A 27,310-nucleotide genomic window follows, 5' to 3' on the forward strand; every position below is an offset into this window, starting at 1 on the left:
TGACATTCTAACTTTTTGCAAAATACACTATTTACATACTGCTAAAGTCGGGTCGTAAATCCCTGTCACAATTTGGTAAATTTAATATTTTTCACAAATCTATACAAATGGCCTGCCCACACGTGTGGGTGTTATTTTTATTGACCAATCTAAAGTGTTGCAAATGGCTGCGTTCAGACTGCAGGCATATCTGATTCCAATTGGATTCCTCCAAAGATTTGATTTTTAGAGCTGACTGCCCACACTGTTTTTAGCAAGTGTCCAAATTGGATCTGCCCTGTCCAGCCACACTCGAGAATAAAAACACAAGGCCATCTAACTTCATTAGTCACTACAAAACCAACAAAGAGAGATAAGGTAAAGCTTAGCTAGTAATACGAAAACTGGTTTGGGACCAATACAAATTAAGTCATTGTTAGAGCTAAGTAACATAACAATGGGTTGGGTTTGGTTTCGACTGTTGCAATGCAAACACCCCTCACCCCCGTTTAATAACTAGATGAAGTAATGTGCACTCTAAAAGTAGTGTCTGTGCAACTAAAGTATAGATACCAAGCGTTGAATGCAAAAGAAGTGAAGCGGCGTTGATAGCAGTCAGTTGTGGAAAGAAAGAAAAAAAAAAAAAGGTATGAAGACGTATGCCTGCATAATGAGTGGAAAACAGTCGTTGGTGCCGAAGATGTGCCAGCCGCATTATACAGGTCTGCTGTATTATTGGACCACTGCATTATGATCAAGTGAAAACCCATTTACCATAGGTCACACTAATGGTGAAAAAACATTTGGAAATTGTCTAACTTGGTTCGAAATAAAGTTACAGTATTTAATTTTTAAGGCATAAATAAACAGTATTTAGCGTTATGATAAGTGAAAAGAAACATTACTTAAAATTTTTTGACTCGAGCAAGACTGTATTGCTTGAACAAAATAATGACTTGACTGGATTTCCTTGAGTTTTTTTTTTTTTTCCGTCAATAAAATGGGAATTACTTGAGACTTCCACATGTGACTTACTCCAACCTTTGCTCCCCACTCCTTTTTTGAGTAGTACATATAGAACTTATTTTGTTGATAGTGGACATGGCTTTTTTTTTTTTTGCATTGATCTTTTTTTTATTATTTATTTACGCATTTGCACTATTATATGGCTTCTTGCATCTATAAGATGTTTTGTTTTACTCTGCTTTAAAACAAATAAATGAAATGAACATACATGTGTCTGTGTCAGGTTAAGAGAAAAGCAAGAAGGCAGTGAAGTGTTTCTATGGAGCAAATGTTGAGGAATGTTGAGAGTGCGACGGAATTAATGTGTTGCTGTGTCAGGAGGAGATGGAGTGTTTTAATTAACACCAGAGAGATGCTGTCGAAAGAAGTTAAACAGCCAAAAAAAGTGACCTGAGACAGCAGGACCCAATTCCTTTGTCAACATAAAGCTTTTTTTGTGTTTCAATTTTACTACAAAATGGCCATAATAGTAACAGCAGTATCAATACTTCACCCAACCTGTGTATTCCACCGCTTGTGTTCTCCATCCAGTTGGGAAATCAGTTGCTGGGCAGCATTGATTGTGTCCTGAGCTTTTGTCACCTCAGCCTCCAGCTTAGCTGCCTCTGCAGTGTGACACTGAAACCTGCCAGAAAGAAAAACTGTCATTAAGGCAATATATATATAATAAATCAAATATAATCCAAATGTATCAAAATATTTTGAATAAAATGGATATTTAAGAAATCAGACAGCTCTTGTATTAGATCTGAATCGATTGTGCATATTTACTGTATGTAATATTTGGGTACATTCTCTACTTACATTTATTATTAAACAAACCATACTTATAGTTCTTTAGGATGAGGCAATACAAAAACATATTTGTTGCACTTATAGGAAACCTCAAGAAGGAAAGGAGGGAGGTGATATGAAACACATATGACTGATATGTATCTTGTTGAAAAGCACATTGTAAGGATACAGGAATGCCAAAAAGAGATAATAGAGTCACATTGATATATGCAGTATGTTATTGACCTTTAACCTGATTGCAATCATCATGGTCCAGGACATTTTAAGAGAGCGGGAGTAGATCTGCCCTTCAAGCAGCCCTGATTGTTTATATCCTTGATGACAATAATAGACTGTCAGTAAACAGACAGTAACAACAAATGTGTTCAAGGATGGCAGGCTGAGGTGTACAATGGGCATCTTGCCAACATGATGACTAGAACCTTGAGGAAGATGCTAAACAGTCAGTTACTCCTGATGTCGTCAAAGTCAATTTCCCAAAGGTGAGGGTGTAAGAGATTATGTGGCGTATTGCACGACAAGTGTGATTGAGTCCTTGTGCTCAAGCTTTAACATTAGCTTAGCAACACTGTACTCTAATACTGTTTTACATCAGATTTTTTTTTCTGTTTAATCTCATTTCGAGGTCCTTACTTTGGTTTTTATGAGGTTTAGGTCAGACATGATTCTACAAATTCAAACCATGTCTTCAAACCATGAATTAATTCATGCTTGCCTTCCTAAAATGGTTCCCTCAAAGGCAGAAACATACAATCAATCATAAACCTTCGACCAAGTTGTCAACATTTATTAACAAATTTGAAACAACCAAGGCTGAAAATATAAAAGGAAATTAAAGAAGGTTCATACTTCTCTTTGAGTTCATTAACCTTGTCTCCAACAGAGTTGAGCAGGCTCTCAAGCTTATTCCTTCGACTTTCCGTTTTCCTCAGGTTGCTGGACAAGCACAATAAACAATGTTATCAACATGAAGCAAATCTGACAAGCAAAAAATTAAAGAATGTGTCCTGGGGCTGTTTAAAAGTCAGTAGGTAGCAAGTCGTCTTAATTGTAAGTCATGACATAAAATACAATGAAAAAGTCCACCTAACTATTAACATTAGTAAGTGGTTCAGCACGTATTCATCCCCATTAGTTTATTGGCCTGATTTACAGAAATTCCTAATAGCAGGTGCTAAATTGTGTGTTCACTCTGACACATGCTGTTGGTGGGTGTGTTGATATCAATCTCACCATCCACCCGCAAACGGGTCTGCACACCGTGTGCAACTTATTTTTTGTGGCCATGCAATACGAACACATAAGCCTGCCAATCCCGCATTTGCAAAGCAAGGAACAACAACAATGGTCGCATGCTTTGAGGAGCACTTGTGTGAAGAGATTCGCCAGTATTGCCAGCTTTATAAATTGTTTCAACGGAATATTAAAGGGATCGTTCGGCTTTTTTAACATGAATCTCAATTTGATCCTCACCTCCCCTGTGTGCGATCAGCACTGACTTACCCCTGACAGCGTTCTGTGACACGCGTTCTAGTTCGGCGTTGGACGAGAGGAAAATAGTCCAGCAAGCTGGCTGGGGTCTCGGAAATAAAGCGTTTTTCTTCTAAAAACTATTTGTTGAATAAAGTCTGAAGTTGTTTGCCTTTTCGGCGGAAGTATCAGCTAGCTGGCTGCAGTGCGTCGGTTAGCGTTCTACAAGGCGCCGCGCAGTGATACGAACGAACAGAAAAGTAGTGGCTGGCGGTAATGGCGTCTGACTTTATTCAGAAAAGAGTATTGTGATGGAAATGTATCACGCTTTTGAAAACAAATAGTTTTTAGAAGAAAAACGCTTTATTTCCGAGACCCCAGCCAGCTTGCTGGACTATTTACCTCTCGTCCAACGCCGGACCAGAACTGGTGTCACCGAACGTTGTCAGGGGTAAGTCAGTGCTGATCGCACACACGGGAGGTGAGGATCAAATTGAGATTCATGTTAAAAAAGCCGAACGATCCCTTTAAGCTATCTAAATGGACCATACTCATAGTGTGGCAAGTGGATGTAAGTACCCATTCTGCCTAACACTGGATTAAAAACTTAGAACAGTCAACTTCAGGTCAGCAGCAATGTCACAGTGCATTAAAAATGATTGTGACAAGAAAATGCAGAGATGAAAAGGATTTTGTGATGGGCAATATGGCATGACTCCTTCTTGTGACTGCCATCAAGTCATTCCTGACTGTGGAAGCTCCAAAATTGCTTTGCTGAATGAATATATCACAATAATTTTTGCTGGTCTTTCAAAAAGTGAGTGGAACCTCAAGTAAATCAGCCTCAAAGTGTAATGATGACGTCATATGAAATGAGCTGCTGTGTCTAAGGTATATCCTTAACCTATGGGATTGTCGGTAGTATGTGTGAGTAGGTGTATATGTGCATGTGTGTGTACTCACTCCATTAGTCCAGCCTGCTCTCGCTCAAGAGGCTCTATTCTCTGTAGGACTTGGGCGTACTGAACATTGGCTTTGACCCAGGCAGCCAGAGGGGCAGCTGCTGCACTTGCACGTTTTGCATTCTGTCCATGACAGGATCACACGTCATAAACAACACTATATGTTAATCAGTCATAAATTTACTTGTATATAGGGGCCACCTGACCTTGGGGTCAAAGGAAGCCTTATTCCTGTTGAGCAGCTCTTCCACACTCTGGCGAATCTCCGGGGTGATGTTCCTGGCCTCGAACGTAACTATGTCCTCCCTCACGCCGCGCTTAGCTAGGAAGCTAAGGATTAGGATGGAAAACAAATAATACAATTATTCACTTTTTTCTCATATATTATTTCTTAGGACAGTTGTAGAGCAGCTAGCATGTTCACGCCTTGAGCTCGAGGCAGCTGTTTTATTATTCAAGAAGTGTAACGTATTCATTAGTTTAATTAGTCCCAAAAGTTAAACCTGTCATTTCCTTCCTATCGTTTGCTCTGTGTGTATCCTTAATACTGTTCCTCGTACCTCTACCTTAGCTCACCTCTTCATGTTGACCCAGGAGGTGTCAAAGGTGCCCATCAGTCTCAGGACCCCCTCCAGGATGTCCCTGATGACATCAGGTGGCATGCGGAGAGAGCGGATCTCAGACAGAGCTTCGGGCTTGATGTTTCCCACTGCTTGCTTCGCCTCATCTACCAAAGGCTTTAGGAAAGAAAGAAAGGAAATGTATGTGAATGTGCCCAAGTCGTGGAGGAGGGTAGCTCTTGACAAATCAAGCAGACAGCCTACCTTTACTTCCTTCAGTTCATCATCAATTTTCCCTTTCCGCTCTTCTATCTTGGACACTTCTTGAGCCATTCTTGCTTGAATCTTTTCCATCTCTGCCTTCTGGTCACTGGCATTCTGCAGGGCCAGCAATTATGAGCTAGGTTTATTTTTGGTTGATTAAATTGGGGTCTGAAGCACATTTGATTGTGACAGCCACGCACTGAGATTTAAATTATATAAAACCACCACTTTTAAATGTAGACAAAGGAAATGAAAAGAAAATTATCAGAATGAGGAATGTACCTGTAATTATTATGTCACTGCAATTGCACCTCACCCTTGTCCAAGGCTAACCTTTTCATTGATTACATCGTCTTCCCACCTACCAGATTTGAAAGCCTCATTTTCTGTTTTGCTTCTAAAAATTAAATTTTCCTTGCACGGGGCCATGCTACATTCATGCTTCCATCTTGGCCAAGCCTTTCTTAAAACAAAACAAAACAAAAAAAACATTACTGACATCAAAACTAGTTCAAATTTCTCCCCTTCAACAATCTATGAATACTGTAAATTGGCAACAGAGATCAAACTACTGACACTTTTCTTCCATCGCAATTCGTCAAAAACTGAATAATATTCCAAATTATGTATATCCACAGAGAGAACAAATGAAACAAACAAAAGTACATTTTTGCTCAGTGACTATGGTCTTCACAGCTGGAAAAGGGAACACCACTAGGAAATGCAAGAGATATGCAAATAAGATGAGGAGAACAGGCCTTATACGTCATGGAGGACAATGAAAGACATATTTCACCAAGACCGCCATCCTGCCTGCCACTCAGTGGACAATTTGCAAACGACAATATAAATCCAATCAAATGATATACCTGCATAGATGAGGTGATTTCCTGCAGAGCTGAATCGGCCTCCTGTTGTTTAGTCTTCAGCAGCACACTCTGCTCTGCAGCCCGCCTCTTCAACTCATCCACGAGTGCCTTGGCTTCATTAAGTTTAGACACACCAGCCTGCAAACACAAGCCAGGGTCATTTCTACTTTTCATATTAACAGCCAGTCTGGTATTAATAGCAGCAGGAGAAAACAAGCAACATGTCTCTGTAACTGTGTTGCTAAACAAGCTTATAGCAACATTGCATTCATTACCTGCAGATGCTGTTGTCTCGTTGTAAGCTGCATCTGCTTCCTGCTATAAATTGCATTGTAAAGGTGTAGAAAGGCCATATACTGGCTCGGTGTTGCACCATGTTCCCGACATGACTCATGGACCATCAGAAACAGACGGCTCACATCTTCCTGTCCAGATTCTAAACACACATCATAACACGTCCCAACATAACAAAAGAGGAAAGGACAAATTAACAACATTCAGATTTATGGACTGATGAAATCCATCCATCCATTTTCTTGACCGCTTATTCCTCACAAGGGTCGCTGGGGGCGCTGGAGCCTATCTCAGCTGGCTTTGGGCAGTAGGCGGGGGACACCCTGGACTGGTTGCCAGCCAATCGCAGGGCACACAGAGACGAACAACCATCCACATTTACAAGCACACCTAGGGACAATTCGGAGTGCCCAATTAAACTGCTATGCATGTCTTTGGAAGTGGGAGGAGACCGGAGTACCCGGAGAAGACCCACGCGGGCACGGGGAGAACATGCAAACTCCACCCAGGAAGGCCGGAGCCTGAACTCGAACCGGAGCCCTCAGAACTGGGGGGCGGACGTGCTAACCACTCAACCAACGTGCCTCCCTGACTGATGAAATAACACAGTAAATGTAATAATAATAAGAATAAGAATAACAAAAATGTTTTTGTAGGTGGATCACTATATCCGAAGAAAGTTACAGTTAATAGTTTGGAAGTTGATGCATAGTACTAAACAAATCCAGCTACATCTCTTTCTCCTGAATATTAAAATAATAATAATAATAATAATAATAATAATAATAATAATAATAATAATAATCCAATTGTAACTGCTTGCCATGAAGTCACAGGAAGTTAATTTCAAATCAAAATACAGTAATTATGGAAATACAAACACACAGTTGAAAACAATAGCAAAGTAAACAGTAGTTAAAAATATAAATACTCAACATACGTGATGAACGAATTACCCAATTACACATACCCACTTACAGATTAACATTTTCGGTCCGATTACTCACATTCTTTATGTACTTGTAGCCTCTGAGCTAATTCAATGTCATATCCTTAATTCCATAGTGTTTCAATTTGCCGATCAATAAATCACAATTGCTTTCTGAAGATGAGCAAACAGCCCTACTGCATGTTTCTTTTTGTCTATGGAGTCAGTTATTCCGTTAGTCTCAAGATTCGATGCTATGTAAAATTGAAATAAAATGAAAATTAATCTTGAAAATGATTAATACCTGTCCTTGCTTTCTTTTCACCTTCATTCTTTTCGCCTTCGGTGTTTGCCTTTGCGAGTAATAGATCGGGAATCTGACAAAACACAATTTTATGTAAACGTGCACATGATGCATATAATAATTGCATCTAAACAAATACATGGTACAGAATATGTTAAATTCAATCAACGTGTTTAGAAATATTCACAAAAAATAGTGAAAACCACCTGACCTTCTTCATGCTACTCTCAGACCATCCTTCCATCCACTGGACAGAACACTTGCGGTAAAAAGCTGGATTGCTCTCACAGCTGATTGTGAAGTTGGGGTTTGAACAGTCCATGATTAGAACAATGTGAAGATTCTGCTGGATTCCTAACAGAGATGTGACACGGAAAGATGAGAAAGAGAGTATAATATTACCATAAAAGCCTTTCCTTACAAAATTGAGACCACAAGTGACACTATAGGTAGCACGTTTGTCTCATGATGCTCGTAATATTGTCCCTATAAATGTAATTATCTAGCAGACCTGAATAATAAGCTGTCAGGAGGCTTTTTAGTGGTTTGACTTTAACATTAAGCTATTGAATAAATTATCTGGCAACAAATTCAACCTTAGTTGACCCTGCAGCATTTCAATGGTACATTGCTCTATAAGAAGAAAATGAGATATGGAGACACATACGCACAGGGAGTACAAAAGAATGACAGATAAATGCAGCATACTAACTGAAAGAGAAGTAGTTGTATAGGGGTCCAGTAAAACCATCCTGGGAAGCCGAGTCTTTGAGGGAAGAAAGAAGAGGCTCCAGTTCTTCTGGGGTGTATAGTCCAGGAACTTCACCTTAAAACACATTCAACACAGGTTGTAAATTTCAATTCTAAAATGTGCAATCATGTCAAACTTAGATCATTCCTTATAAAAGGAAAACGCATACCGGATGAGAGCAGGCTATTGACCATCTCCAAGAAAGCAGAATGGACAAACTGATAGTCCTCTAACAGGAAGACAACCTGCTGCCCTTCTATTCCAGCCAACTGCATCACCTGTGCACATATTAACGTGTAAATCATAAAGAGTGCATTCGACAGTAACTAGGATGACAAAATCTTGAATGAAAATCACACATACCGTCCTGAGATCATTCTTAAAATGCTTCAGCGAATAACAACGAGAGATCTTTGGCGTAAACAGGGAGTATCCATGCATGTGTGACACCAGAAATGTGGCTGTGTGCCGCCCGACACCACTCCGACCCGCCAGGAGCAGAGAGCCACCGGGCCGGCTCAGCACGCGATCCAGCCTGGACACAAAGTCGCACACTTCCCAAAAAAGGAGGAGGTCCAGCTCTCTGTTATCACGACTATACAGCGCTAGTCCCTAGAGAGGGAACAAACATGGGGAAAATCATTTTCCAACACATACACTGACAAACACAACAAAACTCAGATGGAGAAACAAAAAACTAATAAATCAATCGCTCTCAAAATGTTACATATACAGTAAGTGAAATTATTTGGAAAAAAAAAAAAATGTGAGCATTGTAAGTTATGCATTTAACTTTGAATTCAAAGAAAACAATCCAACATATTGTTGTGTACCTTCTGAATGACTTGCTTGAGGTCAGAAGAATCCAGACGTCCCAGTTGTTTACCATGAGGAGGCAGAGACTGGCCCGGAGTCATTACAACCCCCTCAGAGACTCCCCATGTTACATAGAAACCATCTGCGCATGGGGAGAAACAACTGTCACTAGTCTAATGTGTGCACATCCATTGACAGGATGAGTCATTTCGTGAATGTGTAGGAGCGTACAAGTGTTAGAACGGATACTTTTATCTTCCTTTTAATCCCTTATGTGTCAGTCAGTTCCTTGTAGAAATCTTCCCCATCTTAGAAAACTGTTTCGTTTTGTATAGGTAAGAAATGAGGAAGGAGCACGACAGAAAGAGATCTCCTACCAGTGATGTTTTCCAGAGCATCAGAGCTCCAGTCCTCGCGGAAGATGGAGGAGAGGATATTATCAAAGGCATAAAGATCTTTGGAAGAAACTAGCCGGTCTCTGAAAAGCCTTCTTGCCTCGTGTGCTACCACCACCAGCACACTGTCGGTCACATCTGATTGAGCTTGAAAATACATTAAAAAAATAATAATAATAAAAAAAAGAATTAATAATGTATTTTACGTTATTTCACTAAACTATAATAGTTCTATTACCAAATGAGAATGAAAAGTTGCAAAAAAAAAAAAAAGTTCCCCATGTATTAGATTACCTGCAGTGAGGTCATATCGTAACAAGCTGAGGACCCATTCTGTCAGGATACACGGGGTAAAAAGGTAGTGACTATGGTCATCCACTGTAAACTTGGCTTTCACCTGACACAAAGACACAAAATAATTGGTCAAATGTGTCCAAAATGTATAGTATATCACACTTCAAGTCACATTAAGCAAATGATTTATACTGTTTCATATACTTTGTAGCCTGTATGCAATGAATGCATTTTTAACTGAACTTCACAAAAAAAGAAAAGAAAAAAACAACATTGATCAGTTGTGTGACAAATTTTGAATAATCACTGTTAATACAGCTGAACAATAATATTATCGTTACACTTAGGGATGTAACAAGAAAAGAAAAAAAAAAAAAAAGCCCGATTTGAATCAGAAAATTGGTTTTGATTCAGCAAACCGAATCAAATTGTTTTCTTTTAACATTTTTGCATCCGTCAATCGTATTACACCCCATACCCATTGAATCTTTATTTGTGTGAGATGTAGACCAGATAAAAATCAGTCTGATGATGCAGATGATCTTTTGTTTCTTTGAATTTAATTAAGTTGTATAGTTTGAGCTTTGGCGAGCTTGTACATATTGTTGCATACTAATAAACATAACAAGAGCTACTGCCATATCATATTGAAACGAATTGTAATCCGACTGAACCTAAACAAACAGGTGCTTGAATCATATTGTACCTCATGTATCGAGAATTGTATCGAATACTCTTTGGTGGACACATGCACACCCCTACTTAAATTCTATTAATATGTATGCTAACAACACGAGAAGTGTGTAGTCTAAGTACTATGCATTTCACAACATAATAATACGAAGGAAAGAACAACTATTATACTGCTTTAGAACATCATAGAGTGATGTTTCAGTGAAATTATTAATGAACAAATGCCCATTTATAAAGTCAAAGCATGTAATCCATGTTGTACTCATTAGTGATTATGCTTTCAGTAATTCAGAAAATAGTTTGGCCACAAATACAGACGTTGACATAAATGTCCAGTCCAATTCAATACCTGTTCATAGAGCTGCACCAGCGTACCAGCCAGCTGGTGTGTTTTCCCTGTGCTGGCCCAGGATGCTTGGCTACCCAGGCTATGTTGGAGAATTGGCTGCAGGTACGCAGAGTAGATAGTCTGCAGCTGCTCCCGGTCTGGATAGCTGATGCACCAAAGCAGATGGAGACAGAGAATAGCAGAAACAGATAAATGTATAATGATGAAGTTGATAGTGGGGAAATAATAATCAAGAAGGAGCATTTAGCACTGCACTTACTCTATGGAGCAGATGCGAACTATCGATGTAAAGCGGGACGTTAGCAAATGGCTCCCAACAGCTCCACCTGTTGACATTGAGGCCACCACCTGAATGTTCTCCAGGCTCACCCACTCCAGATTTTCATCATAGAACCCTTTATATGTCAACACCTAGAGAGGGAAAACATTGTATTGTGCAAACCAATTGTTGCTAAATCCATATGCATGCTTGCATAGATTAAAGATGCTGTTTGTCATTAAATAACATTTCTTATTCAATCACAGCAAATTATTATTCATGCCTTCAGCAGTCTAACTGCTGATGTGTGATGAGAGCATCTTCTAAATAAGTTAGCACACTTTTAACCATCTCATTTAAACAGATTAAAGGGTAATACTGACAGATTACTGCTTTGAAGTGAGTACATTTAGAATAGTTCTTTGATGCTTGGTATTCAGTTGAATGCACGTCCTCTTTATACAAAATGTGTACCTGTTGCAGGAAGGCTGTGAGGTTGCTTGTCCCCCATTTGTCAGGTTTAGGTAGGTTGATGTCTTTTAGGTAGAGAATCAAGTTCTCACAGTCCTTGGGTCTGAAAACTCGACCGGTGTTGGAGCTGAGCAGTAGACAGGTCTGATTGAGCTTTTGGAGGACGTGGCGAGATGAGGTCTGGGCGCTACAGTGGACCACCGCCACTTGGGTGGAGCGGAGCCGGGAGAAGGCAAAGCGCAGGAGCATTCTAGATGTTAGGAAAACATTTTTTAGGGCTTGGTTATTCAGTACTTGTAATGGTCCAAGACAACCATTAAACAGCATTGTTTTGATATTATTTTGGCTTGTATGGGACACAAGAGGGGGACATTGACGATACAGGAGGACCCAATTAATGGGTGAAATAAACAGAGAATAATTGGAAGTGAAACAACAAATGTGTATTCATTCTGTTTACTCACTACATAGAATGCTGTCTGAAGACATTGACCAAAACAATGACCTCTACAGCAAAGTGAGAATAGCACTTGGGCAATAAAAGTCATGCAAGTAAAACAAAGTGAGGGAAGCTCAATCCTTTAATTCCATCATGTGAGGAAAGTGAATGCAATTGCTTTTTAGGCAACTTCTAAAGGTATTTTTGAACCAAATAACCTTTAATAAAGACAAGAGTTGACCGCAACCGTGTTTATATTTGGGCAACTTAGCCAAAAATCCTTGCAATTTCTCTTAATGTGGCCAAAACAAGACTAAATAAATTAAATTAAGCTGGTTTAAGAAAGCGCCAGTGATACATAGATGATGCTTGATGGGAAAACATTGGAAAGTACTAGCTAGCCATGCGCAATTTCTGAAAGAAAAAAAAACTGAAGGATTAAGCATATTGAAAGATATATTTTGTGAAGCTGATAAATTATGAAATATCATTGAATAATATTAAATAAATAGTCTGCGATGGGATTTGAACCCCACTTACGTGGTGGAACGAACCTTACCAAACAGACAATGAAAAGATACAATCAACAAAGAGCAGACGTGACGTCATAAACGCAGGACTTGCATGTGGAAGACTAGTAAACCTTTTGATTGACAATGTCAATAGAAGCACAATAAAAACAAAAAAAAGTGTCCTAATTACTGTAGCAATGATTAGATGGTGTTGTTCAAAATTCAGCATACTTTTCAGGCAGAATAGTTGATACAGCTCTAATTTTGCATCACAGTAGATTAAGCAAGTCTATCTAATCAAGAGTTTGTTGAGTGCATGTACTTTCCACATCCGTGTGTAGTTACCCCTTCCCGCAGCCTTCTGGTCCCACTACCATGAAGGGTTGCTTGTGTTGAGCAGTGAGCCAGGGGGAGAAGCAGTGAAGTGCCCTCTGCATATCTGGAGTCTCAATAACAGGCAGTGAATTTGAATGAGAGAGCTGCTCCAGCCTGAGACTGTCAGGCCGCTGCAATGTATACGCTGCAAGATGGCCGCTGTCAGAGTCATAGTAGGTATCAAGTGGCTTTTTGCTGTTTGGTGGGGTTTCACTGGCCCAGCTCAGCAACTAAAAAGAAGAAAATATGGGAGAAGAAATGTGTATGCATCGTCTACTCTACACTCCACAGGCGACAATAAATATGAATTGTGAATGCAAACACCATAGCAAAATACAATCCCACAATGTGCTTCTAAAAACAAACAAACATAAGTGCTCACCTCTTTGGCAAACTCTTGTCTTGTTTTGAGGTTGAGGTTTCCTCCTAAACCTCTCAGAAGACCAATAATGAACTGACCACGCACTGTCACAGCACTGAGGTGTGACAGACCGTTAAGTACTGTGCCCACCAGACTGGTCTCCACCACAAAGTCATTCTCAAGGAGGAAAACAGAGAAAAGAACAGTTTCCCCATTTGTCTGCACACTTTTTCTCCATGTCAAATTAAATGCTTTCAACACAATCGCCCGACTGTTTTCAAAAACTTTTCAGCTATGTATGTTACAAGTACGATATATAATCTACATACCCAAACTCAAAATAAGTATGTATGCTATCACTATAATTAAAAAAGCCTAATTAATTATTAATAAAATTCATGTTATATAAACAGGTTTGTGCATGTATTTTATTTGAGCCCATCTAATAAGTGAACTGATCAGTCAATCCACTAGTTATTTCTTTATTTTTTTTATCATCACCATTATATTTACTATTAGTAATCTACTCTTTAATTTGTGTTTTCTTGGTGATTTACAGTAGTATATTATATTTACACCACCCTTGTGTGGCAGAATTATTTTATGGTAGTAAGGTTTACATGACTGCACGTCAAGGTATTTAGTACGTTTAAAACCATAATTGTAGTACATAAAATGACTTTGTTTATTTATTGAACATATAAACATACACAAGTAGCAAATAAAAATTTAAAGAAAGAGGAAACGGATAGCAACCATTCATGATTGTTCACATGTCCAAAGGGAGTACGAAGAAGTTAAAAACGTATCTCGTCCTACCCCTTATTCTTTGTATATTTTAACTTATTACATTATTAATACAATAAATGAATACATTACAATAAAAGAAAATGTTTAATCCTGCATTACACTTTAACATACATACATTTGTTAGGAGCGTACCTACATGAATTTCTTAGGCATACACAATAATAATACATCCCCATACTCACATTTACAATTTTCATTACACTAATAATAGTACATCGAAAAAAGAAATTAGATTTCTGCAATTGTACTAGCTCATGTCTGATTTAAATAATGCTCTTGACCTTATCTTTTAAACATGTTTTTAAACTCAACAATTAACTTGCATCTTTTCAAGTCATTACCAAAATGATTCCACAATTTGACACCTCAGAAACACACCTTTGCTTAATATTTGTTCTTATTTTGTTTTTTTGTAGATGCTTGTACCCCTGGTTATAAGGACTCTCTCTAATTTCAAATAGCTTCTGAATACTGTGGCAGAGTAGATTGTTGTAAGCTTTATACATTATTTGTGCTATTTTAAACTCAACCAAGTCATAAAATGTCATTGTGTTTAATTTAATAAATAGTGACTGTGTTGGTTCTGTATTACTTTCATTAATTAACGCTTCATTTGCCTTTATCTTAGTTTCATATGTGTAATAGATCTAATAAGGTTTGTTTCTTGAAATATACATGATAAAACCTTGAAAAAAATAATCGCAAATTAAATTGCAATTATGTTATTTTCCAAAATCTTTCACCCCTAGTAGTTTATAATGTTGTAGAACAATAGTTCATAATGTTGAGGATTATGAAGAACGGCCTTGGAAGTCATTATTTGTGTAGAAGTCCCCAATGAAATGTCGACTAAATATTTACTGCAGAATCAGGGTAAAAGTTACCTGTTTGAGGACCCAGTCGAGAGCTCGTTGGAAGTAATCTCCCAGCCAGTTTTCTAAACTAGAGCGACACTGCTCGGGTTGATTCCACAACCACGATTTCACCAAGGCACCCACATCAATGTCCTCATCACTAAAACAATTAGAAGCGTTGTTAAAACAGGGAAAATAATGGGGAAAAAAAATTGCAACACTGACCTGAGAAAGATCATGCCCATGCGAGATATTGTAGCTGGGGAGGCACAGCTCAGGTCGTGAGTCTCAAACAGGAAGTTGACATTGGGTCCGAACTGGATACGTTCTCCACTTGGCATTGTTAAAAGGCGATTATCGTCGAGCACAGAATTCAGACTCTCAATCCACTCTGGATCAATATCACCATCGCACACAATCCAAGAGCTTACATCTGGGGATAATAAATAAATAAATAAATAAATAAACAATATGAATGAACATAAAATAAAACAAACATATTTCATAATCAACCATTATCTCACCCTGGGATTCTTTGACCACATTTCTGGCGCTATGTGTCAGGACGCCATCAGCCCACTCTCTGGTGTCTATGTCAATATGTCCCAGAAGTTGCTGTTTAGGCATTGCCTTAGGGTTCACTGTGTACAGCTTTACCTACAAAATAAGACAACAACGTACCGAAACTGAAATGTGTCAATTTTTACAATAATTACCTGTAACCAACCGGAACTGATGGGTTTAAAAGTCAGAATAAATAATATTAATTACCACTCTGCCTGTCTTATAAAGAGCAGCCCGAAGCATCCTCCACAGGGTAGACTTGCCCGCTCCACTTGGCCCTACTATCACGACGCCCATGCGTTGCCTTAGCTGCTCATTCAGCTCTAGCGCTTTTTTGAGCTGCGCACACAAAAACACACAAAAAATTGTTTAAAGGTATAACTGTCTTGTATGTTTATAGCAAATCTGAAAAAGTGATTGAAAGCACGGACACACACACACCTGAGTAGGTATGGGCTCTAGTCGATTCTCTTTGTAGACCTGTTCCAGGGCCTCAGTGAGGATCAGGTCCTCAACATCAGTGAAACTGACCCCGGAGAAGACGTCTCTGAGCAAGGTGTCGAACCGCGAGCTATCAGCAAACGTCAGCTTGGACATGGTGTTAAGTCGCAATGCCTGGACCACAAGATTGATCTCTTGAACTGCATACACATAATATAAGGGAAACAAAATCAAAATCATTTGAATTAGAGTATGACGAATAAAGAAAAAAAACTTTCCGGGTGAAAAAAAAAAAGCTTGACTAAATTGGAAGTACAAAAAAATAAAATAAAAAAAATAATAAAAAAAAATCACTATTTGTTGTTTAGAGTGTGGCTTGCTTTCAGAGATTGCAAAGACTGCCCAAGTGTGGTTTATTCAGAGTACTGTAGAATACTTTACTGGACTGCACACTGAGTCAAACACCAGAGAGGCTTGGGACACAAGGAGGGGTATGGGGAGTGTGTGTGCGTGCGTGTGCGCGCACGGGTGGACATGAGTGTGTTGAGCAGATAACGGGTGGGTGGTAGACCACAAGGAATTGGGATTTAAGAGGGAGAGGGACAGAGAGAGAGAGGGAGAGAAAGAGAATGGAAGTGGCACAAAGAAAAAGTTAGAAACAGTATACAGTACAGTAGCAAAGCAAAGAAGAAATTACAGCCTGAGGTTATCAAAACGTTGCATAGCCTTAAATGTGCTTCATAAAACCAATATACTGTATTGCTTTCCAAATAAGTAAATTAAGCTCCTCTGCCAGTATTGTACAACTATAAATTAATCAGATGTTTTTTGGGGCCCGACCAATTCATCAATCAGCCAATTATATTAGTTGATACTGGGCCTTTCCAAAAAATAATAATTGGCCATAGTTTTGCCAATACTGTAAAACCTATAATTTATTATGAAAAAGTAAACGCTAGTGTTTAGTAGGTATGAGCAAGAAGTAAAGGACATGCATGGCTGACAGAAAATTATTCGGTGTGAATGACATAATTCTCCATCCTCTCACATGCCTGCCCATTAAGACACAATATTTTTAAGCATATATATATATGGATAAGATCCATATTCATGCTTAAACATTATAGTAAGTGGTACGGAATTACGGATAATGGATGGATGGAAGGTTTATAGTCATTTCAGTTCAACTCTGTGCATCATATATTTCAAAGATGGCATATTTTGTTTGATATGCAAGAAAGGCATGACCCTTTTTAATTTTGAAGTACTGTAATCACTTCACGGAAAAGAAAATAATAGAGTACAAGAAATGTGATTTCATGTTAAAGGCATTCCTCTCTGATATAAAGTTAAACAAACACTAAAATACAAACAAAGTATTGTAAAATAATCAAATGTTCTGCCTTTAATTCGTGTAATGAATATTACCAACAGTTTGGACAGCCACATTTGCCCACACCGGGTGACTCCCGCCAATTTCAAAGCAAAGAAACCACCTGGGAACCCTTCAGCTGCTTTGCGAAGGCCTGTTACTTCTCAGGAAAGGACAGACTTGTGGAAAGGAGGCTTACATTGTCGCACCGGAACACTCGATGGACAATTTGCTGTTTGTTCAAACCCTTCCTCTCAGGAATTTTGGCATTCATTTAGCTTGAATGTAGTATAGAATCCTAACCCTCTCTTGTATGTTGCCGTAGGAGTAGCAAGCAGATGTTGAACATCCATATAAAGAACTTGATTCCATGTGTGTGTGCGTGATCAAATTATTAATCTCTATTATGATGAAACTGAACTCAAACTTATATCAGTTTAGCAACCTTCACATAAAGGACTGTTTTAAAAAAAGTTTCTTATTATCAGTTTCTGTAACTAAAAACAGATGTGGTTCCCTTAGTGGCGCTTGAGGGTAGAGCAGATATTATACTTGAGTTGCTACGCTATTCTTTGAGGCAGCAATCCAATTTACGCGACATTCATATCTTTGGTTATTTTTTTTTGTATGCATTAAGTTATTCTATTAATTTTTTTCCTACCAATCACTGGACTCGGCAGATACCTAAAAAAAAATCCACATCCGTTGGTCCCCAAAGTTTTCAGCTGCTTATAAAATTGAAGTTTTTGCTGGCTTGAGGTCACCAGATAGGTGGCCCTGCTAGAAAAAGTACTGATGTTTTGCGATATTTTAAATATTGAAAGTATTCATAGAGGGTCTCACTTTTGTCCTTGTCATGACTCTTTCGCTGTTGCTGCAGCAAACTACCACAGGCCTTCAGCACTGTCTTCAAAGCACGCAAACCCCAGTCGTAGTGCTGTTGTGGGGTCAATAGCTCCCTAGACACAAAAAGAAAAGAAGCTTGCTTAACCATTCTCAATTGACTGCAGGGCCGGTCTAAGTACGAACATAACTTTTTCAAAGAATCAATAGACTGCGATAGAAGCCATTGCTGTTACAAGGTTTTTACTGTAAAACACAGCCAACACTTACAGCACAACTGAATACAAGTTATACCTGGCCAGGTTAAAGATTGCAACCAGTTTGCGACCCAGTAATTCTCCGTTTTTGAAGCCCTCAGAATACAAAATGACTTCAGCGATAAGCTCATTGTCAGGTCGGCTCATGGCCACTGGCCTGAACAGCTGCTTTAGGTTGTCTGGAAGTTTCTGTCGGCCTCCGTAACCTTTTCCTGCTGGGTTCAGGGTGATGAACACTCCAGAATTGGGGTCTAATTCAACCTGCAAGGGGGAGAGATAAAATAAAATAAAATAAAATAAAATAAAATAAAATAAAATAAAATAAAATAAAATAAATATTCATTGGTAGACTAATTTACTTTGTAGAAGATTAACTCATTCACTCCCAGTCATTTTCACAAAAGCAATTCCCTTCACTCCCGGCTGTTTTACTGGATTTTGACTGATTTTGCAAGGCCCACAGAATATCGTGTTCTATTACTATGAAAACATGGAACCTACCGAAAGAAAGATTAAAGTCTCTTCTTTCATCAGGGAAAAAAAGTATATTTCTATCTGTTTCGTTTTGAAGCAATTAGCATTAGAATATTGCTAAGTTTCATCATTATTTACAAATCGATTTAAAACTCCTTTACTCTGCTGCCACTTGCTGGCCGTTTGTGAAATAACTATCATTTCTTCAACCGTTGTTTGCAGTTGAGAGGCTGCATCAAAGCCTTCTGTATGCTCTAGCGTTAAAAGAACAAAAAACAAACAAAATAAACACAAAAAAACGTATAAATGCGTCTTTGGGACACTTAAAACATTTAAAATAGAACGTATTTATATGTTTCTGGGACATGAGAGAATAAATGTTGAATTAGGTTCCGAATAAATAGGCTTAAACTAATGCACCCCAACAGTAAAGTACAATACATGTCTACAGTACAGGTATACTATAAAGAGCCACTGAACTAAGCAAGAGAATCATCTAAGAACAGAGGCATTAAGACACTTAAATTAGCTTTGTATCCGTACTTGCAAAACTAAATGGTATTGCATTAGTTCGTATTCACTGACCTCCCTTCCCATCAGTTCGCATGTGTGCTTGTGATGTTTAAGGGAGTCTTGAATGGCTTGAATCTGCATAGAAACTGCAGATAGCACTGCCTCCTCCAAACGATTGAACTCGTCAAAGCAGCCCCAAGCGCCACACTTCACCAAGCCCACAAAAATGCGTCCCATTGATTTCACATCAATACCCTGTGTAAGCAGACAAAACGGGAAAAGAGACTTTCATTTTCATCTTCCTTTTGAAGTCACAGATCTGTAATTATTCATAACATGAGCTGGCAAACAAATATTAAAGAACATAATTATTTGTCTATACACAATGTACCGATCTCTAAAGATACACAATGTGATAATATTTAGCCTTGTTCGACACCAAGATTTATTTAGTGTTTAAAAGCTACATCCAAAAATTAGTCATGTCTTGCTTGTAGTATAAAGCCTGTGATTAATAAGTCTTTCATTATCTAAAATGAAGGATTTTGAGTACGGGTTCTACCTCATCACAATTGAACACCAACACCTGGCGTCCAAACAGCCCACCCAGGGCTTTGACAGACTCAGTCTTGCCAGTTCCAGCTGGCCCGTAGGGGTTCCCCCCAAGCCCCATCTTCATGGCCTGAGTCAGAGTCAGGTAGCATTTATCAGTCAGTGGAGTGTGCACCAGCTTCGCCGCATTTCCCTGCGAGACAACAAAGAGAGAGAGAAAGAAAATGGAGAGGGAATTGAGAGTAAAAGAGAAGATCAAGAGGACGACAGTATGATACAATGAGAATAGAGAGAAAGCCGGTGGATGATTAAGAGACAGAATCTGAAAACAATTTGACGACCAGAAAAACAAAATGACAGATGTTTTCAGTGTCTCTTCAAATGAGCTCACTGTGCATTCACTTTTATCCATTCTTTAATAAACAGCTCCCCCAAATGGTAGTTATTCCTGGTACATTAAGAAATCTGCACCTGAAAAGTTCCCAAAATGATGGTGTCGACATACCAAAGACACTTTACTGGTTGCTGTAAACAGGAATGAGTATGGATAGACATGTCCATACCAGTGTCCAATTAAAAACTGTATTTCCAAATTTACTTTCTATAGCTTTTGAGAAAAACAAAAACAAAAAAAACTTTTCAGAGGTTCATACACTTTTCATTTGACAGAAACCAAGAGTTCCAGAGACAACAGTGTTGTTATTAATAATAATAATAATAATTCTGCTCTGTTATACAATGCTATGAACGTTAGTGGTATTACTACCTCACTAAGGCTTGCCATAGTGTTACTCAAATTATAACATATGCAATGCTTTCATTGCCGTTTGATTCTATATTTGTTATTACGATTTTTCAATAACACTGAAATTTAGTGGTGGAAGGCAAAGTAGTAAAAGTACAGATTACATTCGGGTCCAAATTAAGTTTTTTTTTGTTTTTTTTTTGGTATTTTAACATCTCAGAAACGTGTAATTCAGGCATATACAGGATGTGGGTATCAAGCCAGGTGTACATTTTGGTCTTGATCCAAATGAGGACAGGGTGAGCAGAGGACTACACTCTACTGAGTAGCATGAAATGAGTCATTTATCTGGCTAAAATGCTCTATATAGTCAAATTTGATGTCTGACAAATGACTTCCTTTTGAGTGGCTACTCTCCCACACAGGCTAATGTGAATTAAATGTTAGGCACCAACTTTATCTTCCCATTTAGATTCTGACTTCCAATGATGATTTTGCTATTTTTAGACAAGTCCAATTTTCATATCTTTTAGGGACAATGATTAATGGTGACACATATAATTGGAATCGAGTGTGTGCCAGCATTACGGAAGGGATCCTTGCAGATGTCCTCTTCAATAAATCACAAGGTCATGCTCAAGGAGAATGAATGTGTGCAGGAGGTGGACTGTTCCAAGAAAAACAAAAGAGACATAATCAGTTGCAGTTACCCACCTGGTACTCGTAGGTGTAGCTGAATTGCGCATCCACCATATGAATGTGGCAGCATTTATCCGGTCCCATGTAGAAGCGAAGTTGCTTCTGCCAGGCCCAGGCCTCAACGCTGCTCACGCCTTCTTGCTGCAGCTGCTTCACCACACTGATGTTGTGGATTATGTCCAGGATCAAGGCCTTCAACTTCAGCTGCAGAATACCAGTGTCTGTACAGGGGCATTATTATATCAAAAAGTGCATGGGTGAAATATGATAATACATGAAATGTAAAGTATATGCAGAGTATACAATAATCGTCTTATTCCTAATTGTCACCTTCTAACTTGCAATACAACAAAAATTCTATCAGTGAACTAAGCATTTAAATTAGTTAAGGCATTTTAACGATGATGCATGCAAATACATTAATTGTATTTGTTTACAATGGTGTTTATTATAACAATTACCATTGAATAAATTGCGAGAAGAACAAATAGGTTGAACATAAGTTCATTTCTTCAAGCATTCAAATTACTCACACAAATCAGTTAGCAAGAATCATTACATTAGCTTCATAATTACCAACTCACAGAGAAACTCTTAATATTAATTCCACTGCTATCCATGCATGCTCTGAAAAGGACTACATTGTCACCTCACTTTTTGCTGGTGATTCGTTCCAAGCCCCCCACATTAAGCGAATTAGTAGAGGTTGACTTTTATTTGTTTATTTATTTATTTATTTATTTACGTTTTATTTTATTCATTTTTTTTAAAATTTTATTGTTGTTACACTTACACCTCTATTAAACCATTATGACCCCCCCACCCCCAAATACACACTGTTCCCACGTATCTAAACACTTGTTACACTTAGTAAATTTAACTTTTAGCATGTAAAAAGTAGAATAAGTACCTATCTGCTGATTAAGTTTTTTTGTTTTTTAAAGTGCTTACCATAACCAGAAACTGGGTTACAAATGTCACAAATTGGTCACAAATGAAAATCTGCCATAATTGAACCACAAAGTAGCAAGGGAACACTTTACAGTCATATACTGTTGAGTTCATTTTGAAAGATGTCTGGTTAGCAACGAAGATGTAAAGAAAGCACACAAAATGCATTTTTGAATACACACAACCACTTCATCTAAATAATTCATGCATCAGAGACTGGGCTGTGCCCCTTAGTTTGTCCTTCATCTCTTCATCTTACCTTTGGAGTATCCATTGAATTATTTTATATTGGTTCTAGTGTTCTATAATGATCATCTTTGTGTTGTCACTAGGGTGCAGGAAAATACTATATTAGCACAAAGAGAATGAATGTCCTGAAATGTGCACAACTGATTAATATAAATAGGCCTTTTAGACAACAAAATGCTTATTTATGCTTATTAAACATAATGTTTATTGTCTTGTATTGACACTGACTGAAAGTATACGAGTGAATATCATTATTGTGTTATCTCTGCAAACTAGGAAGTAGGAACTCCTCACATTATCTAATAGTAGACACTCAATAAACAGCTTTAAAACAGGCAGTGCTGATTTTAAAACTGTTCATTACAATAGTCTGTTCCTTTCATAAACCATTACCCCCCCCCACTGGACATAAACAACCTTACTAAACCCAAGTGGTTAAGTAGTGTGTTTGTAGGAAATCAAAATGGATGTCACCGCACAAAAAAAAAAAAAAAAAAAAAAAGCTAGCGACAAGAGAAGGTGCAGTGGAATACAAAAACTGCTCCATATTATGTTAACAATGTTCCATCACAATAGCTCCATAACTCCTCACAGCATGGAAGGTGGGCCAACATCTTGGAACTGAAGCGACAGTATTACAATCTGTGCACCTAAAGGCTACCTAACTAACTGGCACATATTGCACATGACATCAAATATTTCACTGTTGTCAGTTTACAACTTACATTTTAATTGCACTTGATATCTTTTTTTCTTTGTCATTTTTAGTTATTTCCAGATAGATGCCTTTTAGCTATTGTTTCTCACCTTAAATAAGAAATGTTTTCTTTATGTATTTACTAGTTTGTATTTTGTTTGTTTGTAAGCAGTTCAGAAAACAAATGAATGACTGTAATATATATACTGTATAATGGATTTAAAGGGAAATGTCATTTATGTACTCCGTTTGTAGCAAAAAAATGATATTTTGTCTATAGTTAATTTGATAATGTCATTATTTTTCATGGGCATTTAATAACTTTAAAAAACATTTAAAAAATAACAAAAATGGCCGACATTTATTGAGCACGTGACTAGATAACCGTCATTATCAATATTGGACTAGACTGCACAATTACACACAGCTGTGCCAAATAAATACATGTAGCATTCTTCCTGAAAGAAAAATCTTCTTAACAATAATATGTTCTATGTCCCCCCCACTAGTCTATAGCATTCTAATTTTTATTGTGTTTGTGTAATATGAGTTGATCAGCACAATCCACCTATTTTTTATCCATGTCATGGGACGGCCATTTTGCCACTTGCTGTCGACTGAAAATGACATCACAGTTGCGCATGTAATTATGAATCATGGCTCACCTGTTATGTGAGTTTAGTCATGTGACGTTCGTGGGCTGCACAAGTAAACGCATATTATTGTCAAGAAATGTTTTTGGTTGCCCTCCCATTTCAAGTGAACGTCCACTAATGCATGCACAAACACATACAGTACAACAGTAGGCTTGCCTGTATTTGTCTGATCATCAGAGCTGGTGTCAACTGTGGTGTAGTGCTCCAGCTTGGCAGTGAGTTCCAACTCTAGCTGCTGTAGATTGTGTTCCTTGAGTGCTCGCTCTACATCCTCAGTGAATTGGATTTGCTCTGCAAGACACAAAATCTGTACCCCAAAAATGCAGTTTTTACTTTTCAGGCATTTTTATTTCAAGGAGATATTGCATAAAAAAAGACATTACAACAAATATAAATAAAAGAGAAGTGGACTAAGGTCTTAAAAAACAAAAGAAAAAGGATGCATACGTACTTGTGAAGGATAACATGTGGGATCGACGTCACCTTTTTTCCCTGCAGTGACACATTCATACAGCATTTCACTCAAAGTCCCCTTCATTTCTTTAGACAGTTCGTTTAACCACACCTATGAGGCAGACATAAATTAGTAACACAGGCCAACAGACTATGTCTGTATTGAAATTAGGCTTTACACAATTAGGATTTTTAGGCTGATCACGGCTCAGCAAGTTTGAAAAAAAAGTTAAAGCATTCACTAATTAATCACAAAAAAATATTGCATTCATCATTTATTAGCACAGATTAATCGCACTATTAATTTTGACCACAGTTGATCCTTACCAGTGTTTGAGCAATAAATATAACTATAAACAATAACACAATAAACATAACACATAACAGGTATTCTTTAAATTTGGCAGGCAAAAATTGCTGATTAAAAAAGCCTTTTTAATTAAGCGATTAATCGTGATTAATCAGAATTCTAAGATGTGATTAATCTGATTAAAAAATGTAATCGTTTGACAGCTCTAATAAATATGCAAAATATCAGCCAATCTCGATCCAGCCAATCAGATTGGTGTAAAGTCTATTTGTAATGACGTGTGTGTCTTTTTTTTTTTTTTTTTTACCTCCACAAGGCTGGATATATGAACAGTATTTCTGAGAGGTACCATCTCCCCGTCCAATGAACACATGGCCACAATGTGCTGGCACTGCTCATCAAACACAACACTATGGATGCCTGCACACATTGATTAGGTTCCCTGTTCAAGCTACAGAGTTTCAAGGTTTGAATGCTGTCCACTGAAAATCCAGACGAAAAACATGCACAGAATAAAGGCTTGTGACCTGCAAACATTTTCCTGAGGTGCGACTGGATAACGGTTGGGTTGGTGGCTTGACCGAGAATCTCTAAAAGATCATCATCTCCTATAAAATAAAACCTTGGAAAGGCCGAACGCTTCTCCTAAAACAGTCACACATACACTCGTATGAAGGAGTTATGCATGAAGGGTTAGATGCCATGTGTTTGGTAGTTTTGCTGTGTATGTATAGTACCTCCAGGAACTCATTGAGTGACTTTTGGCAGCGCTGCAGCTGGTCCATTATGGTCACCAGGGAGTTTCTGATGCCAGCCCTTGAGCTCAGAGAAATGACTCTGTTGTCCCTCTGGATATCGGACATGATAGACCTGTGGCACGTGGGATTTTGCTGTTAATTAACGTTGACAGTACATATCCTGTCAAAAATTGAGAGACCTGGCCATCACACCCACAGAATGTGAAAATGATAAAATATACAGTTACACATTGCAAATGTGTTTGATGGGGTTGAGGTCAGGTTCTTTGTCAATTTCTTCAACACCAAACGCCATCCAGGCATACTTTTATAGAACTTACTGGGGTCTTGTCCAAGGTGTTTCCAGATATTTAGAAATATAGAATCATAGATTAGATTACATGGGGACAAAATGGAGCCAAGACCCACAAAGAACACCTGAGCTACAATAAAGTCAGAAAATGAATCGATCTTTGACGGGGATGGTGGGGGGAGTGGCTAGTCATGATTAAATGCATTATTTACATTGACTATACAGCATTTCCCATGGAAATGATACAACTGGTATTAATGAGACCTAAATGACATGAAATGAAAAAATGAAAATGAAAATGAAATTTAGATTGTAAAACCCTTTTCAGCTGAAAAACACAAGTCAATAGGGATAAGTGGGGCTATTTTTGTTGGTTTAAAAAGAAACAGGAATATGCCCCATGACAAGAGGCCAGTCTAGGCTGTACCACCCACTCACTTCAAGTCAGCTGGGATAGACTCCAGCTCACCCATAACCTTAACCAACAGGTAAAAGAAAAAGGAATAGAAAATCACCTCTGACAGTGTGCATTAAAGTCTCCTGAATTACTTGTATTACAATTCAGGGGGACTGACCATTTGTTTGTTTTTGTCCACCATCTTCTCACAAAAATACCTATACCTGAAGTCTTCATCAACTCGTTTGAAGCGGGCCTCCTCTCGTGGCAAAGCTCCCCGTCCAAAGATAGGCTCCAGATAAACCCATCTTCTCTGGATGGCATTAAGACTTAGCAGGTATTCATCCAAGTCAGACAGACGTACCTCCCACAAGCTGACCTGAATGTAAATGGAAGTAAATAAACATACATTTGTTATTTTAATCTTGTTTGGGTCGTAATTATTTTTGTTTATTCAAAGAACCCCAATCCACATGTTTATCTGACCTTATCCTGGAAGTTGCGGTAGTAGGGAGAGTCTTTCAGAGACTGCAGCAGACAGCGGTTATCTCCCACCTGCAATAAAGCCAACATTGCCTTCACTCTCAAGATTTCATCAATTAGTGTCATTACAATGAGCTTCCTGAACTATTACAGGACAAACAAGTTTCGCAAAATTAAACATTGTTCATAGATTTGCCTGCAACGCCAAGACTTGGCAAAAGGTCCAAAGAGTGGAAAATAAGTAGCAAATAGTTGCTAATCTTTCCAATACCGTCAGAAATAGTCACTAATAGTTCCCAAACATGTTTTGCAAACACCCAATTGGGGGTGGCATGGCTCGGTGGTAGATTTTCATCTCCCAACCTCAAAGTTGTGGATTTGATCCCCCAGCCCTCGTGACCATGTCATAGTGTCCTTGAGCAAGATACTAATTACCAATTGCTCCTGATGCTGCGCCATCAGTAGTCGAATGGGAAGGCAGTGTGGGGAAGCGTGGTTCTAAGGTGTTATGTCGCAACCCAGAGGTTGTGGGTTTGATTCCATGCCATTGTGACCACATCGAATTATCTTTGAGCAAAATACTGAACCTCCAGTAGTTGAATGTAAAGCACGTTGAGGGCCTTGTAAGACGGAAAAGCGCTATATAAATCAATCAATAAATCAAGTTTGTGCCTGTTTTTGCAGGGACAAATGTTTAGAAAATCAGGCCCATAGTGCATTGAGCATATGACAAAATGGAATTCATCATAGTGTAAGGGGACATATAGTCTGTAT

General features: G+C 38.3%; 1 protein-coding gene across 4 annotated transcripts in view; it reads right to left on the reverse strand.

Annotated features, from left to right (window-relative positions):
- dync2h1 (dynein cytoplasmic 2 heavy chain 1) overlaps window positions 1-27,310 on the reverse strand; it is a 99,831-nt gene that overhangs the window by 57,129 nt on the left and 15,392 nt on the right. For all 4 annotated transcript variants that reach the window (XM_077540644.1, XM_077540645.1, XM_077540643.1 and 1 more), the window contains 38 exons: window positions 26,540-26,608; window positions 26,278-26,432; window positions 25,344-25,476; window positions 25,134-25,251; window positions 24,914-25,026; window positions 24,295-24,408; window positions 24,000-24,150; window positions 21,306-21,511; window positions 19,857-20,039; window positions 19,367-19,549; window positions 18,345-18,568; window positions 18,051-18,166; window positions 15,836-16,035; window positions 15,602-15,733; window positions 15,355-15,487; window positions 15,056-15,263; window positions 14,861-14,990; window positions 13,188-13,343; window positions 12,776-13,035; window positions 11,483-11,729; window positions 11,009-11,160; window positions 10,750-10,894; window positions 9,708-9,810; window positions 9,396-9,560; window positions 9,036-9,160; window positions 8,566-8,814; window positions 8,372-8,480; window positions 8,164-8,277; window positions 7,663-7,805; window positions 7,452-7,524; window positions 6,201-6,361; window positions 5,926-6,063; window positions 5,057-5,170; window positions 4,809-4,969; window positions 4,439-4,562; window positions 4,234-4,355; window positions 2,650-2,736; window positions 1,504-1,630 (listed from right to left, as the gene is read on the reverse strand). In XM_077540644.1, coding sequence (XP_077396770.1) covers window positions 1,504-1,630; window positions 2,650-2,736; window positions 4,234-4,355; window positions 4,439-4,562; window positions 4,809-4,969; window positions 5,057-5,170; window positions 5,926-6,063; window positions 6,201-6,361; window positions 7,452-7,524; window positions 7,663-7,805; window positions 8,164-8,277; window positions 8,372-8,480; window positions 8,566-8,814; window positions 9,036-9,160; window positions 9,396-9,560; window positions 9,708-9,810; window positions 10,750-10,894; window positions 11,009-11,160; window positions 11,483-11,729; window positions 12,776-13,035; window positions 13,188-13,343; window positions 14,861-14,990; window positions 15,056-15,263; window positions 15,355-15,487; window positions 15,602-15,733; window positions 15,836-16,035; window positions 18,051-18,166; window positions 18,345-18,568; window positions 19,367-19,549; window positions 19,857-20,039; window positions 21,306-21,511; window positions 24,000-24,150; window positions 24,295-24,408; window positions 24,914-25,026; window positions 25,134-25,251; window positions 25,344-25,476; window positions 26,278-26,432; window positions 26,540-26,608 — 5,643 coding nt within the window. The remainder of the gene's footprint in view (window positions 1-1,503; window positions 1,631-2,649; window positions 2,737-4,233; window positions 4,356-4,438; window positions 4,563-4,808; window positions 4,970-5,056; window positions 5,171-5,925; window positions 6,064-6,200; window positions 6,362-7,451; window positions 7,525-7,662; window positions 7,806-8,163; window positions 8,278-8,371; window positions 8,481-8,565; window positions 8,815-9,035; window positions 9,161-9,395; window positions 9,561-9,707; window positions 9,811-10,749; window positions 10,895-11,008; window positions 11,161-11,482; window positions 11,730-12,775; window positions 13,036-13,187; window positions 13,344-14,860; window positions 14,991-15,055; window positions 15,264-15,354; window positions 15,488-15,601; window positions 15,734-15,835; window positions 16,036-18,050; window positions 18,167-18,344; window positions 18,569-19,366; window positions 19,550-19,856; window positions 20,040-21,305; window positions 21,512-23,999; window positions 24,151-24,294; window positions 24,409-24,913; window positions 25,027-25,133; window positions 25,252-25,343; window positions 25,477-26,277; window positions 26,433-26,539; window positions 26,609-27,310) is intronic.

Source organism: Festucalex cinctus, chromosome 13 (assembly GCF_051991245.1).
Source record: "Festucalex cinctus isolate MCC-2025b chromosome 13, RoL_Fcin_1.0, whole genome shotgun sequence".
Taxonomy (NCBI): Eukaryota; Metazoa; Chordata; class Actinopteri; order Syngnathiformes; family Syngnathidae; genus Festucalex; species Festucalex cinctus.